This window comes from Onthophagus taurus, chromosome 6, assembly GCF_036711975.1.
Source record: "Onthophagus taurus isolate NC chromosome 6, IU_Otau_3.0, whole genome shotgun sequence".
Lineage (NCBI taxonomy): Eukaryota > Metazoa > Arthropoda > Insecta > Coleoptera > Scarabaeidae > Onthophagus > Onthophagus taurus.
The window spans coordinates 7,596,506-7,610,323 of NC_091971.1; the positions used below are offsets into that span (position 1 = coordinate 7,596,506).

Sequence of the window (13,818 nt, forward strand, 5' to 3'; positions counted from 1 at the left end):
AATTTATGATGATAAAGCGATCATTTTTAAGTATGCTTCAAATAAAATATTTTAGCACAATGTGAAGGTTAAAATTAAGTAGTAACACACTATCACTACAACACTAAACCTAGTAGGTACTAGAAATATTTTGATTTAGCTGTCTTAAGAGACACATGGATAAACCATCTTATTAACCCGCACATCTCTTTTTTTCATCTTTCTCTCCTCATTCTTTATATTAACATTGGATACAGTCTAAATTGCTAATTCTAAGTTTAGTCCGTCATTTTTCTGTCTCTGCTTCATCTCTTTAATGCTTTGATCCTATACAATAGATATTGTTATTCCTCCATACCTTATCTCCCATCGTCACAACAAACTGTTGTAGTTTGCCTGTTAGGAACGAGATATGAAACAAATATATCTAAATTTAATTTTTTATTAAAAAGCATAAATATTAAGTTTAATTATACTGATAAGAAAATTAAAAAAATGTTTCAACAAAGGCAATAAAAGGTAGTACTATCGTTTTCTTGTTCAACTAATGATGATTACTTTTGCCATTACACACAAGCACGTATTGGTGGAGCGCGAAAAACTGCAAACGTTGGTTACCCGGATAATTAATTTTATTTTAAGCCCACCGATATTACCTGGCGGCTGATTTTGATTTATTGCCCGTTCACGTGTGTATCCAGCGCGATTTACTCGCGGGTTTTCAATTAGCGTTCGCCATTTTTGTTCGCACTAATGGCAGTCGACGTGTAATATTCGTGTCAAATGGATTTTTCCCGATAAAACTTACTGTTATTAATGGTTCAAAGATTGTCCAATTCTTTTATTGGTACGACTGGTGGCGGGTGGTCGAGAAAATTGCATTAGCAGAACCCAGAAATACGAGAAACTGAATTTAATTCCTCCGTTAAAGCAGTTGCGATTGTACCACGAACGGCTTTTTCTCGCAGGAGGTTTAAAAGTTCGATAATTTTCATAAATATCAAACGCGTTCCCAATACAAATATTTTTCGTTCGGTGCTTTGCGGAAATTATGCTGCGGGATTGACCCGTGACCCGTGACTCGAATGAATAAAATATAATCATAACTTCAAAGAGAGGAAATAAAAAAACTTTTACAGAAAATATATTTCAATTTTCAAGTTGTTTTAAAGAAAGTTTTAAAACAAATCTTGATCAAATTGAAATGTTTAAAAATTAATAACCAAATAGCACACTATGGTTCGATAATCCTTATACATAAACCTTTAAAAGCCCTCCAACAAGAACAATATTAAGATTAGGTCCATGCATAGGTTGTTGACTCACGTCATAATACCTCACGCAGTCACACAGCAAATTAAACGTGCATTAACAGCTTCGCTGGATCGCATTTAGCTTCACGTTAAAACGATCACGAACCACCAGACTGACGTTGGTATCGCTGAGAAGACAGACTAGACGTCTCTAATAACAATGAAATGTCTGTTATTGTCACTGAAATTGTTAGGTGGATGGATTTAATTTAGTAGTACGATGCCAGCTCTGAATTAACTCTGAGAGCTTCTGCATTCCTTAGATATACTGCGGAAACTTGACGCGTCTGGTTATGTACATCTCATAGAATTGCAATTTAAGAACTTTTATTACTCGTTAATTTTGATGGTTATTATAATTAAAATTTATTGTTTTTATACGTTTAATCCTTTCAAACTTGGTTAATAAAATCGTATTGTGTAGATTTAATGGAATTTATAACGAAACTTTTGTGTTTTGCTCGAATGTAGTATATTCCATAGTTTTTAGTTCAATATTTCATCAATAGGTTGTATTTCGTTGAAAACAAAGCATCGGATTTAATACGTAATACCTTATAAATGCGTTTGTATGTAACAAATCGGCGAGAATCAAAAAATTCGAATTGCTATTTTTAGTCAAAATATGTAAAACAAAGGCTTTGTTTTAAACGAACCACTAATGTAATGAAAATATCGAATTGCATGTTGTGGTCAACGTAAATACATAAAACAATGAGCGGTTCGAACAGGGTATATTTTGTAGATTGATGATTAACCCATTGTTCCAAATAATTTCCCACACTCGCTTATTTTTGTGTTTTTTTACTTAAATTTAAATATTTGTCAACATTAACCCATTTGCAACATTCAGAAGATATGACAAAGTTGCATATTTTTATTGAAAAATCTAGAACTAATACCAGATCTAGAATTTAAAATTATTTTCGTCCCTAAGTAAGAAAATTAATTTCTCTTTTAGTCTTCACGTCAAATATTTCATTAAAACGACATTAAGGAATTAGGTTTAGATTAAACCTCCTCATATAGTTTGTAGCTAATAAGTTGGGTAAGTTTAGGGAACAGAGGTCTATCCGGAACCGTCTACATTTGCATAACTGTTCGGACGTTTAGGGTTGTCTTTCAGTAATCGCCTCTAACGCCGTTTACAAACGCACGCTAATGAATTATACCAGGTTCATTTCGGCTAATTGCTTGGCAATGAAGCCGCTTTCTTTCAGTGAGACTATATGAGACGTACTCCTCAAACCAACTTTTTTCTATCGTATGAGGAACGTGGGTGAACACAACTATGACATAATGATGAATACTTCCACGGTAATTAGTAAGAACATCGCCATTAGAAGGCAATTAGTCTTAGTCAGAATCCCATAGTGGCTTTAAAGTTAATTAGCGTCGGTTTTTAAGAACTTAACGTTGTATTCAATTAACTTTGTGGGGTTATTACACTCCGTAAAGAAAGAATCGATACTTTTATGGCCGTTAAAAGAAATATACAGCTAAAAGATATTTAACCTTTCTATAGAATTGTTACTATAATAAAAATAGCTTTACAACGCCTTTTCAATTCAAACCAAATCCCTATTGTGACAGGACCATGAATGGCACCAAGTCAAACATTGCAGACAAAGAATTGAGCACATGTGTGCAGAATCTGACGTTAAAAACGACCTAAGATTGTTCAAAATGAGACATTCAGATGAAAGGGCCACACACACGTTCAGGTATAACGTGGTCATAAGTTACCGGAGACCGTTTCCAAAGAGATAAATGCTGGGGCATTACCTGTGTTTCAACGGTAATGAACGTCCACTTATTCAGGTATCATTTTATATTGTTCGATTGGGACTGTAAGTTACGTTTATGGGATTTTTATGGCTCGGGAAAGTGCTATTGATTAAGTCGATGTCGAGGGTTTAGGTTATCTTTTTTAAATCGTTCACTATTTATTTTATATCACGCAATGTGCTATAGGATATAATTTTACATAATTTGTAATTTGATTACTGCGACTGACGCACTACAAATTCAATACGGATTTAGGTAGACGGACATAAATTTGAGCGGATTGTTTGCCGACATCAAAATAAATGAAATCTGTAGTTGCGAACCCCGCGTAGTACAATGAAGGGTCTAACAATGATTCGGATTGTCGGAATACCACCCCAAAAGTTAGAAGGGGTTAATGTCGGGGCGCATTCGCAGTTACCGGCTTCTGTGAAAAACGACCTTTAGTGGCCAGGCACAGATTTCATTACCGATACCGTTCTTTGTGTTGGCTATGATTAACTGACCATGATATGAAAGTTACAGCTCGTTTCATCATGCACATAGCAAGGGCTAATGTGCTTTGCGCTCGGTCAACGTTTAAACGAAAACAGCGCGTCCGGAAAGCGCTTGAAAAACGACAGAGGGACTCCGAAAACGTGAGCAACCCTACGTGCAACCGTTTTGCTTTGTTAACATTTATGAGCATCGTGCCCAATTAATCACGGTTTCAATGGGGGTTTTCAATTAATCGCTTCTACGACCTTTGTGTATTTTAAAAATTTTTTTTCTTCTCTCGATTCCCTCAAAACACAAAACTCTTCGAAACATGTATTTTCTTAAAATTACATTGTATCTAATTGCGTGTCGACAGCAAAGAAGTTTAACTTTGTTCGGCAGACGAGAAGCATCACATCATGAAACTTAAATTAATTTTGTTCGTGACATTCGGTGGATAATCATGGCGCAACCCTTTCGCTTACTTCCAACCCTCGTATTTATCTCACGCTGACACATAGGGGTCGTCTGGTTATGGGAACGGATGAAGGGTTAGAGACGACTAAACCCTCCTAACCCCTGCACTGTATCTTCCTTATAACTGAATCTTTTATACACTTATCATCGTGATGATCTTTCGCAGATCGGACAGATGTATTAAAGAATTTTAGCAAACAGTTAAGTGAAAGATTTAATAGATAGTTTATTTAAAATTCTACTTAAATTAGAATTATTAATTTAATCCTAATTTATCAATTGAAATAAATAGAGCTGCTTTAGTTGAATTCGAGGTTAAATCCCACAACCCCTCTAAAGTCCAAAGAGCTTACACACGTTGTCCAATCAAACACTCGTTTGCAAACTAAAAGCCCGTAAAAAAATTGCAAAGCTGACAGAGAGGGATGAGTCGGAACACATGTGTACACTCAAAATATGTTCACGACTCGGAGCGGTTATTCGGCAATTAGTGGTGGTGCAGGGGTTAAATCCTCCTTGCCATCAAGGTTATTGCGTCGGTCACAGATTATAGAAGGGGACGTTTTCCCTGAATGCCGTCTTTAATCCGTTTCCCTGCGAACCGAAAGCTGTGCAATTGATCTAATCTGGTCTTTTGAACGCAACCGACTTTTTGAGGACGTCATCGTCGTCGCGGCTTGAGTCGTTTTCACCCACCATGATCATCTATTCTTTGAGGGACAAACGGTGAAATTATGATGAATTTCGGTTGAATGGGGTTCTGTAATGAAGCATAAGGAAGTTGATTGACAACCAAGGGGTGGTCGGATAATGGGATTGGAGAATAAATCATCTTTTCTTTTCGTGAAGAAAAATTATCGTATTTTTTTTAGATTTAATCTTAATTACAAGATTACATAACCTCTTTTCTAAAAGTACAGGATTCCGGTAGTAACTTAAAGTACATGGACCTGACTTTGCAACGTTAGGGCGACTTTCATCTCTCTCTCTACGTACTAATCCGGTTAGGTTAGGTTGTCCTCAGCAAAATTTCCGCCAGGGCAAAGTTTGCACAGCAAACTATTACCGAACGTCGTCGCTGAGTAAAGTTTGACGATGGTCCGGACAATTAACCAAATTAGCAAGTCTTATTGGCGTTATTGCAAAAACCGAACCCCCTTCACTCAGGCTCTATTAGCTTCGGCAAACTGTCTATCTGACCTACTCAATATCCAAACTTCGTTCGCTAACTGACTTTCAAACAAAAAGTAGAAAATGGAAATTTGTTTTTGTAACCGTATTCAACAGTTAAACCTAGTGGCCTAATACACCAATAAATTTGATATTCTAATGTAACAAAAGTAAAGCGAAAATAAATTTAGTAGTAAAAATTTTATTTTCTTAAATCACTTATAATCCATACTCACCACGACACAAATTATTGATTTATTTATGACGTTAGGGTTGACCCGGTTCCTCGTTTGATAATTGGTGTGCGATTCCGGATCCTAATCCTCTCTTCCCTGAGGGACTAAATCCTGCAAAGTCGACGCTCTCCGCCGCGACGTCTTCGCTCTAATTCCATCGGCGTCGAATCAACCGGGGATAAACGGTTACGACTTCATCAACTCGCTTATAAAGTAGGGCCTGTAAGACTGTACTAATAACTCTTGAGGCCCTAACGACGCAAGTTTGTACGTGCCCTAAACGACGCTCCACGACTGTTACAATGTACAAAGTTTCCTGTTAATCCAAATGCTGGAAATACGACCCTATTTCAAGTGGCCACAATTTTATGAGTGTATACGCCTTTAAACATTCACATCAAAATTGATGTAAAGAGAATGTGTAGTGAAGTTAAGTGTAATTGAAAGTAAATATGAGAGTTTCATTATATCAAAATGTTCCTATAGGTATTGTGAACACGCTATAAAAGCCATTTCAGTAATTGGATTCTAAGCATTGTAAAACTTTTGATTGCTCGAACGACAAAAAGAATATCGCTACGCCACTTTTATAGGTGCTTACACACCCAGTAGTAATTTAAGAAATGAAATATCGACTACTTTGTTTTTCTTCTTTCTTTTTCAATAAGCGAAACGGTGCAATTATGCAGTTCAAGTGTTATTTATTACATTCAATTTTACATTCGACGTTTGTGATGGGGACAGCAAGTACAATGGAAAACCCGAGGTAGCTTTAGGGTCGCGCAAGTACAATCTGTTCCAATTCGCGTAATAACTGTCAAGCGAACCGGTACCTGCAACCCCGCAGACACTAACAATGTCCAAAATCCGGAGAGAAAAACAGAAAAAAGAAATAGGAATTTTTTTTGAGCGGGATTATCCCGGATTAGCCTTTGCTACATCGTTACTCAATATCGGACTTACTACGATTCTCTTATTTTACCTTAATTTTCTTTTATAGAAATTCGTCTTTGATGTTTATACGAGAGTTATCTCGTGTAACTTTCTAATTAGTAAACTTCATACGTAAATGATTAATATCTAATCCGAGATTTAAGAATGAGCACGGAGAGCGGAGTTTGCGATTGCGGTTGATCAAACGCGACAGGTTGTGCGATCACCGAGGCCGATACTCCGTCAATTAATTCTCTGTAATTGCAGCGCCATCTCCGTCTCTTTTGCCGAGGAAGCCCGTGTTTATCTGGAATTAGCTGGTCAGGTTCGAAGTCGATACATCAATCGATATCTTCCTTTATGTCGCGCTAGTCAATTACAGAAAGCGGCCCCAGACGGGTTAATACGGACCAATTGCCGCGTGATCAAACGAATATCAATCAGAACTGGGACCAGTGTAACGCTGCAAATAGATATTGCGGTGTAGCTATCGGCAAATTTCGCTATAGAGTCTTGATCATGCTTCTAATGATTTAATTCCAACCGTCATTGTTGGTGTAAATTAAGTCATTTTTGTAACAGTTGCTAGGAACTTTGATTTTCCGTTTTCAAGCAAAATGTTTGATCTACCCTTAAGCTTTTTTAAGGCATTTATTTTATCCTCCCTCTCTTAGTATCTTTTACCCCTCACGGAAAAGAGCAAAAAGAGTCGGGAAAAATAACGCACCGTAAATGATTAGTGTGCAGGGTCCACAGCACTTTGCGGGCGTTATTTTTTTGTCAAAGCTTCCTTTATGGGATCAAAGCTCGATACGCTTTTATTTGCTACCGCATGAGCGGTAAATAAATTAATATGCGTGCGTCGGTTTCAATGGAGCCATTGTTTAACTGCACCCATTGTGCTGCTACTTTCGTATGGTGTACACGTCCCCGTTTTCGAATTATAATTGGCTGGATTTGTGTAATCCCCTTAGTGTTGTAAGACCGACGTGCGTTGGGATGCGCGAAGGTTGTTTTCTATGCACGGCCTTCGTAATGAGCTTTCAGCCAAATTGAATGGGTTCCATGGTAAAAATTAATTAATCGTTCTCGGTCGGTCAAAAAATATACAACTCTGATTATTTATTTTTTATCTGGTGGGCGCTGGTTAACAACAAAATCTTGGTTTTACGTTTCCATAAACTTTATTATTAATTACACTTAAACTATACATATAAATAGCGATTAGTTGTGGCGAGAGTTATATAGGGAGCCTTGCTCCGCGTAAATTGAAGGGGTACTGTTTCGGTGTGTGTTAAATCGAAGACTGAATAACTGATACGAGTTGAGCTCGCAGGCTCCTTCTTTATTTTAGGTCATAACTAAAAACCCTTACCTAAACACCGAAATACCCCAACGCATTCCCACACTTAACTCCACCCAATAAATAATGCGATAAAAGACTCTAATATTGCGACTCGAGACACTTCAAATCTAGACTAAACAAATGAGGCGATACAAATAAATCCAATATAAATGAACTAATATAATATAAACCTATCAAATCTAATATAAATTAACCAATATAATATAAAATCTAACATGCTCCCCGCCTTGAAAGAACCACCTTTCAACAAATAATAACACAAATTCACAATAAGGACTCAACATCAAAATGTATGAAAAAAACAAATGGAAAAATTAAATTTACACGACTGATCGTGAGTGATCAATCGCGCACACACAATTCACGCAATCATAAGCAATCACATTAATGAAACACAAGACTGCTATTCCATTGGTAGTGGACACAGTCTGACCGTGGCCCTTTTGACGATCCCATTTTGTGTGCGTAGCGTGGCCACTCGTGCGACTCCATCCTTACCGCAGTGCAATTCTATAATTCGGCCAGTAAGCCACTTTAAGACAGGCAAATTATCTTCCTTTATTAACGCCAATTGGCCCACCTTTAGGTTAGCGTCACCCGTTGACCACTTGTGGCGACTCTGCAGTTCAGACAAATATTCTTTGGACCACCTAGTCCAAAAATGTTGTTGAATTTGCTGTACACGTTGGAATTGGGATAAGCGGTTTTCACTGATGTGACTCAAGCTCGGATCTGGTGGCGACGTAAGTTTTCTACCAATTAGGAAGTGTGCCGGGGTTAAAGGAGTCGTATCGTTGGGATCGGTGGATAATTGGGTTAATGGCCGGGAATTTAGGATGGCCTCAATCTGAACAAGCAAGGTATAAAAATTTTCGTACGTAAACGAGGCATTGCCGGCAACTCGCCGCAAATGAAATTTGACCGACTTAACACCGGCTTCCCATAATCCGCCAAAGTGTGGCGAGTTAGGTGGAATAAACGACCAACCAATCGAAGCGTTTTCAATCAGAGTTTTGAGTTCGCTAGAGTTATCAGTCAAAAACTGACTTAGCTCCTGTAATTCGCGGTTACCACCAACGAAATTAGTTCCGTTATCGGAGAACATTCGATTCGGTTTCCCGCGCCTAGCTGAAAACCGCCGAAGAGCGGCAATAAAACACTCTGTAGTAAGTTCGGTTACCAATTCTAGGTGTATAGCGCGTGTGGTAAAGCAAACAAATAGACAAACATACGCCTTGGATAATTTTGCTCCTCGCCCTTTTTTGTCCTTTAGCAGGAACGGTCCCGCGTAATCTACGCCTGTAGTATAAAAGGGCGGCGCCGGTGTTACTCGCTCACGTGGCAAGTTCCCCATTACCGGTTGCTTGGCGCGCGGATTTGCCCTGTAGCAACGTATACAGTTATGGACTATCGACTTGGCTAAATTACGCCCCCCAATTGGCCAAAACCGATCGCGAATGCAAGCCAACAAATGCTGCGGACCAACATGTAATAGCTGTCTATGTTCCATCTCAAATAGCAATCTTGCGAACGCATGTTTACAAGAAATCACCATGGGAAATTTCTTATCGAATTCGTAATCCGAATTTCCCAATCTACCGCCAACACGCATAATCTCATTTTTATCTAGAAATACGTTTAATTTCGCTAATTTACTATTTTTTTGAATATCTTTATTACTCTTTAACGCCCTTATCTCCTCAGCGAAGGAGTCTCTTTGACTGATCTTAACAATAAATTTAAGCGATTGTTCCAATTCGGTTTTATCCAGCGGTCCCGTGTTACGTATTGCTTTCCTATAACAATTATGACCAAATCGAAATACATACGCGATCACACGCTGCAAACGGATTAACGATGAAAATCGAGAAAAGGATAAAAGATGATCATCCGTCGTCGTAACCGCTGAGAACAGTTTTCTCATTTCTGGTAGCGATTCGTTACGAAAATTTCTAACAGGCCACGCGTTGTCTGTTTCTCTTAGCCATTGGGGCCCAGTCCAATACAATTCTAAACCGGACAATTCTGAGACGTTCACCCCTCTCGAGACCGGATCAGCGGGATTATCACGCGTGGGTACATACCTCCAATCACCAATTCGCGATTTCTCCAATATTCGCGAAATTCGGTTACCCACGAACATTTGTAATTTGGATAAATCGGTCGACAACCACCCCAGGACCACACTGGAGTCGGTCCAATAAACTGTTCGCGTAATATCAATACCCAATGCCGTCTTTACCTTAGCTACCAATTCGGTAAGTAGCAATGCACCCATTAATTCCAAACGCGGAACCGTAACCCGTTTTAGCGGCGCCACTCTGGATTTGGCACAAGTCAATCTTATCAAAACCTCTCCGTCGTTTCCGATAGTCCGAAGGTACACGCACGCTCCATAAGCCTTTGTTGACGAATCTGAGAAACCGTGCATTTCGAATGTGGAGGGATTTTTCAGCGATATATGGCGCGGACAATTGATTAAATGTAAATCCTTCAAACTGTTGCTAAACCGAAGCCAACTTGTGTAAATGTGATTGGGAAGTGCTTCGTCCCACCCCAACCCGGACTCCCAAATTTCCTGTAAGATTATTTTCGCCGTAATAATCACAGGGCTTAATAAACCGAGCGGGTCGAATATTTGGGCTATTTTCGAAAGAACCGTGCGCTTAGTAATATGACTGGTTGAATTTTCCTTCATTTTATAACGAAAACAATCTTTAGTGGGGTCCCATAATAAACCTAACGTCCGAGTGTTTTCATTTTTTCCCAAATCAAGCACTTCTGAAAGCTCTGTAGACTGAGTACCCTGAACATCGCGTAATATCTCTGGATCGTTCGAAATCCACTTGTGTAAGTTAAATCCTCCGCCGTTCAACACAATTTTTACATTTTTCGCTAAACGAGTAACTTCGGTCAACGAATTTGCTCCCGTCAACAAATCATCTACGTAAAAATGTGAATTAATAACATCCGCGATGACCGGGTCCGCGCATTCTGAACTTAATTGTTTTAAACACCGAGTCGCTAGATAACTAGCCGAAGACGTTCCATATGTTATCGTTAATAACTCGTACGTATCGACGGGTGAATCTTCCGAATCGCGCCATAATATGCGCTGAAATTTCGTCTGCTCAGGATTGATTAGACAGGCACGGTACATTTTTTGAATATCCGCTGTAACCACGTACGCGTACTTCCGAAAACGTATTAAGGCGCTAAACAGGTCAGGCTGTAATATGGGTCCCACCACCTGACAATCATTAAGTGAATATCCCGTTGATGTGGGACATGATGCATCGAAGACGACCCTTAACTTTGTAGTGGCACTATTTTCATTTAATACTCCGTGGTGTGGTATATAATAACCCTCGCGCGTGTCGACAACCTTTTTCATATGACCTAACTCCAAATACTCTCGCATAAATGCATGGTATCGCTCACCGAATTCGCGATTTCGTTTGCATTTTCGCTCGATACCCATTAAACGATTTTCAGCGGTTTTATACGATTCGCCTAACCGATCTAAACTTTCCTTTAGCGGTATCGAAACAATGAATCGTCCGTCTTCTGCACGTTTAGTAGTTTTGTTAAAATGATTTTCGCAAAATGTTTCATTTTTGGATGAGTGAACTAACCCTTCAATCTCCTCGATTTCCCAAAATCGCGCCAACTGCTTGTTTATTACGGAATTGTCATCCTTACAAATTAAATTGCACCGCACCGAATGTGCCGCGCTCGCTTGTATCGGCCCCGAAACGATCCACCCCAAACGGGTGTTTTGCATGATAGGCCCTTTTGCAAGTTTGATTTGCCCGACGCATAACAAATTCCAAAAATAATCAGCCCCGATCAGCATATCTATCTTATCGGATTTATTGAACAAGGGATCCGCCAAGCGAATGTGTGTAGGTATTCCTAAAGTGTTTGCGTCTATTTCAAAATTGGGTAAATCATTCGCGATTGTTGCTATAACCAAACAATTAACCTTAAGTGAAAAATCCGTGCAGTGTGAATGTATTCGCAATGAACAGGAACTCGTTATTGTTGACTGTGTTTGATTTATTGTTGCTACATTAACGTTTGTTGCTGTTCTAGACAATCTTAACCGCTTGAAAGCGTCTACCGAAAGAAAACTACTTTGACTGCCCGGATCCAAGAGTGCGCGTAATGAATGTTTTTTGTTATGTCTGTCGAATGCGTGAACAGTTACGGTGGAGAGTAAGATGTTTGAATGATTTGCATGCTGTGCGAAATTTAGACTGTGTGCTTGGGTGGATGTCGTTGGTTGTGGTGGTGAATCTGAGCGATCGTGCGTCAAATGAAGTAAGGTATGATGACGAGAATTGCACCGTTTACAAGAGCTCGAACGGCATTGTTTAACAAAATGTCCCGACCGAAGACAATTCATACACACCTTTAATTGTTTGACCCGGTCTATACGGCCCTGAACCGTAAGTTTAGTGAAATTTGAACATTCCTGTATGTAATGTTCCCCATTGCAGTTTACACAACGCTTAACACCCGAATTAGCAACCAAAAACGTTTTTGATTTCGGTTTTGGTTTATCGATTATCCGCTTACCCGAACCGTTTTCCAAAGTTTCCAATAAATCAGCACGTTCTTTCAAAAACCCTAACAAATTTTCTAAATTCGCTTTCTTTAAACCGGACTTTTTCCTTTCCCACTCCCGATTGGAATCAGCGTCCAATTTCGACACGGCTAAATAAATAAGTAGTGTGTCCCAATTATCCGTAGGTTCATTCAATGCAGCTAACGCGCGCAGATGTTTACGAAAGTCGTCAATAAAACTTCGAATCGGCTGTGGATTATCACCCGAAACCCCTTCAATTTCGAACAATGCCTTAACGTGATTATGAATTAATATCCGCGGGTTATCATAACGCTCGCGAATCAACCCCCAAGCGACTTCATAGTTAGAATTTGTCAATTCTAAGCTTTCGATAACCTGACGAGCATTACCGGTCAGTGCCGACAGTAAGTAATGAAATTTTTGAATGTCGTTGATCATTGGGTTGTTATGAATTAATGATTCGAAAATGTCTCTAAACCCTAGCCATGCGTCGTAACCACCGTCAAACTTTGGTAAATCTATAACCGGTAGCTTTACATGTTGATCCGGGGAAGGTCCTACAATGAACGACGAATCGGCGCATATATTTCTATTTGTCAAAATTCGCTTAGCTTTAGCCGTATTTGCGTAAAAACTCGCCTCGAATGTCTCCCTCTCCGCGTTTTGTGACTCGCCATCAACGCTTAACAAATCTATTTCACCCTGAATTTCCTCGAACTCATCGATAAGATTAATTGCCCGATTGTATCTTTGTTCTAACTCTAACGAAAGTTCCTGATTAATACCGCTTTCTCTGATATTTGATTCAAATTTTATTACAAATTTCGCAAAATTCGTGAGTTTGCCCTTGACAATACCTCGTTTTTTAGTTAAATTTTCTGACTGACTCATGATCGCGATTGACAAGTTTCAGATTGAGAACGATAAAGGAGAAAGCAAAGGGACTTACGGTACTTGTTTCAATGGCGTTGGTCGCTTCCAGTACGTGATGGACGAATTTCTTCTATCTCGAATTTGTTGAGAGTTGCATGAAGTAGAAATTCGGTCTTCGAACACTCCTGGCGAATGTTCTCCAAAAAGCTGCGTAACTGGCGGGCCAACGTTGTCGAATTTAATTTAATTTTACACGCCGCATCAAGGAACCGAAGACACTTAAATCTTCTTATATTTTCCCTATCCGGCTCGAAGGACCATTTATGATTATTTATTTTTTATCTGGTGGGCGCTGGTTAACAACAAAATCTTGGTTTTACGTTTCCATAAACTTTATTATTAATTACACTTAAACTATACATATAAATAGCGATTAGTTGTGGCGAGAGTTATATAGGGAGCCTTGCTCCGCGTAAATTGAAGGGGTACTGTTTCGGTGTGTGTTAAATCGAAGACTGAATAACTGATACGAGTTGAGCTCGCAGGCTCCTTCTTTATTTTAGGTCATAACTAAAAACCCTTACCTAAACACCGAAATACCCCAACGCATTCCCA

General features: G+C 39.1%; 2 protein-coding genes across 2 annotated transcripts in view; one reads left to right on the forward strand and one right to left on the reverse strand.

Annotated features, from left to right (window-relative positions):
- The window catches only part of LOC111427779 (zinc metalloproteinase nas-7-like), a 57,804-nt gene that overhangs the window by 40,599 nt on the left and 3,387 nt on the right, over nucleotides 1-13,818 (forward strand). The gene's annotated exons all lie outside the window — the stretch shown is intronic.
- On the reverse strand, nucleotides 8,143-13,221 carry LOC139429968 (uncharacterized). The gene has a single exon (XM_071196473.1). It carries the CDS (start codon nucleotides 13,219-13,221, stop codon nucleotides 8,143-8,145), a length of 5,079 nt encoding a protein of 1,692 aa, XP_071052574.1.

Coding starts and splice junctions, on each gene's coding strand:
- LOC139429968 (XM_071196473.1), bottom strand. CDS start 13,221: ATGAGTCAGTCAGAAAATTTAACTAAAAAACGAGGTATTGTCAAGGGC.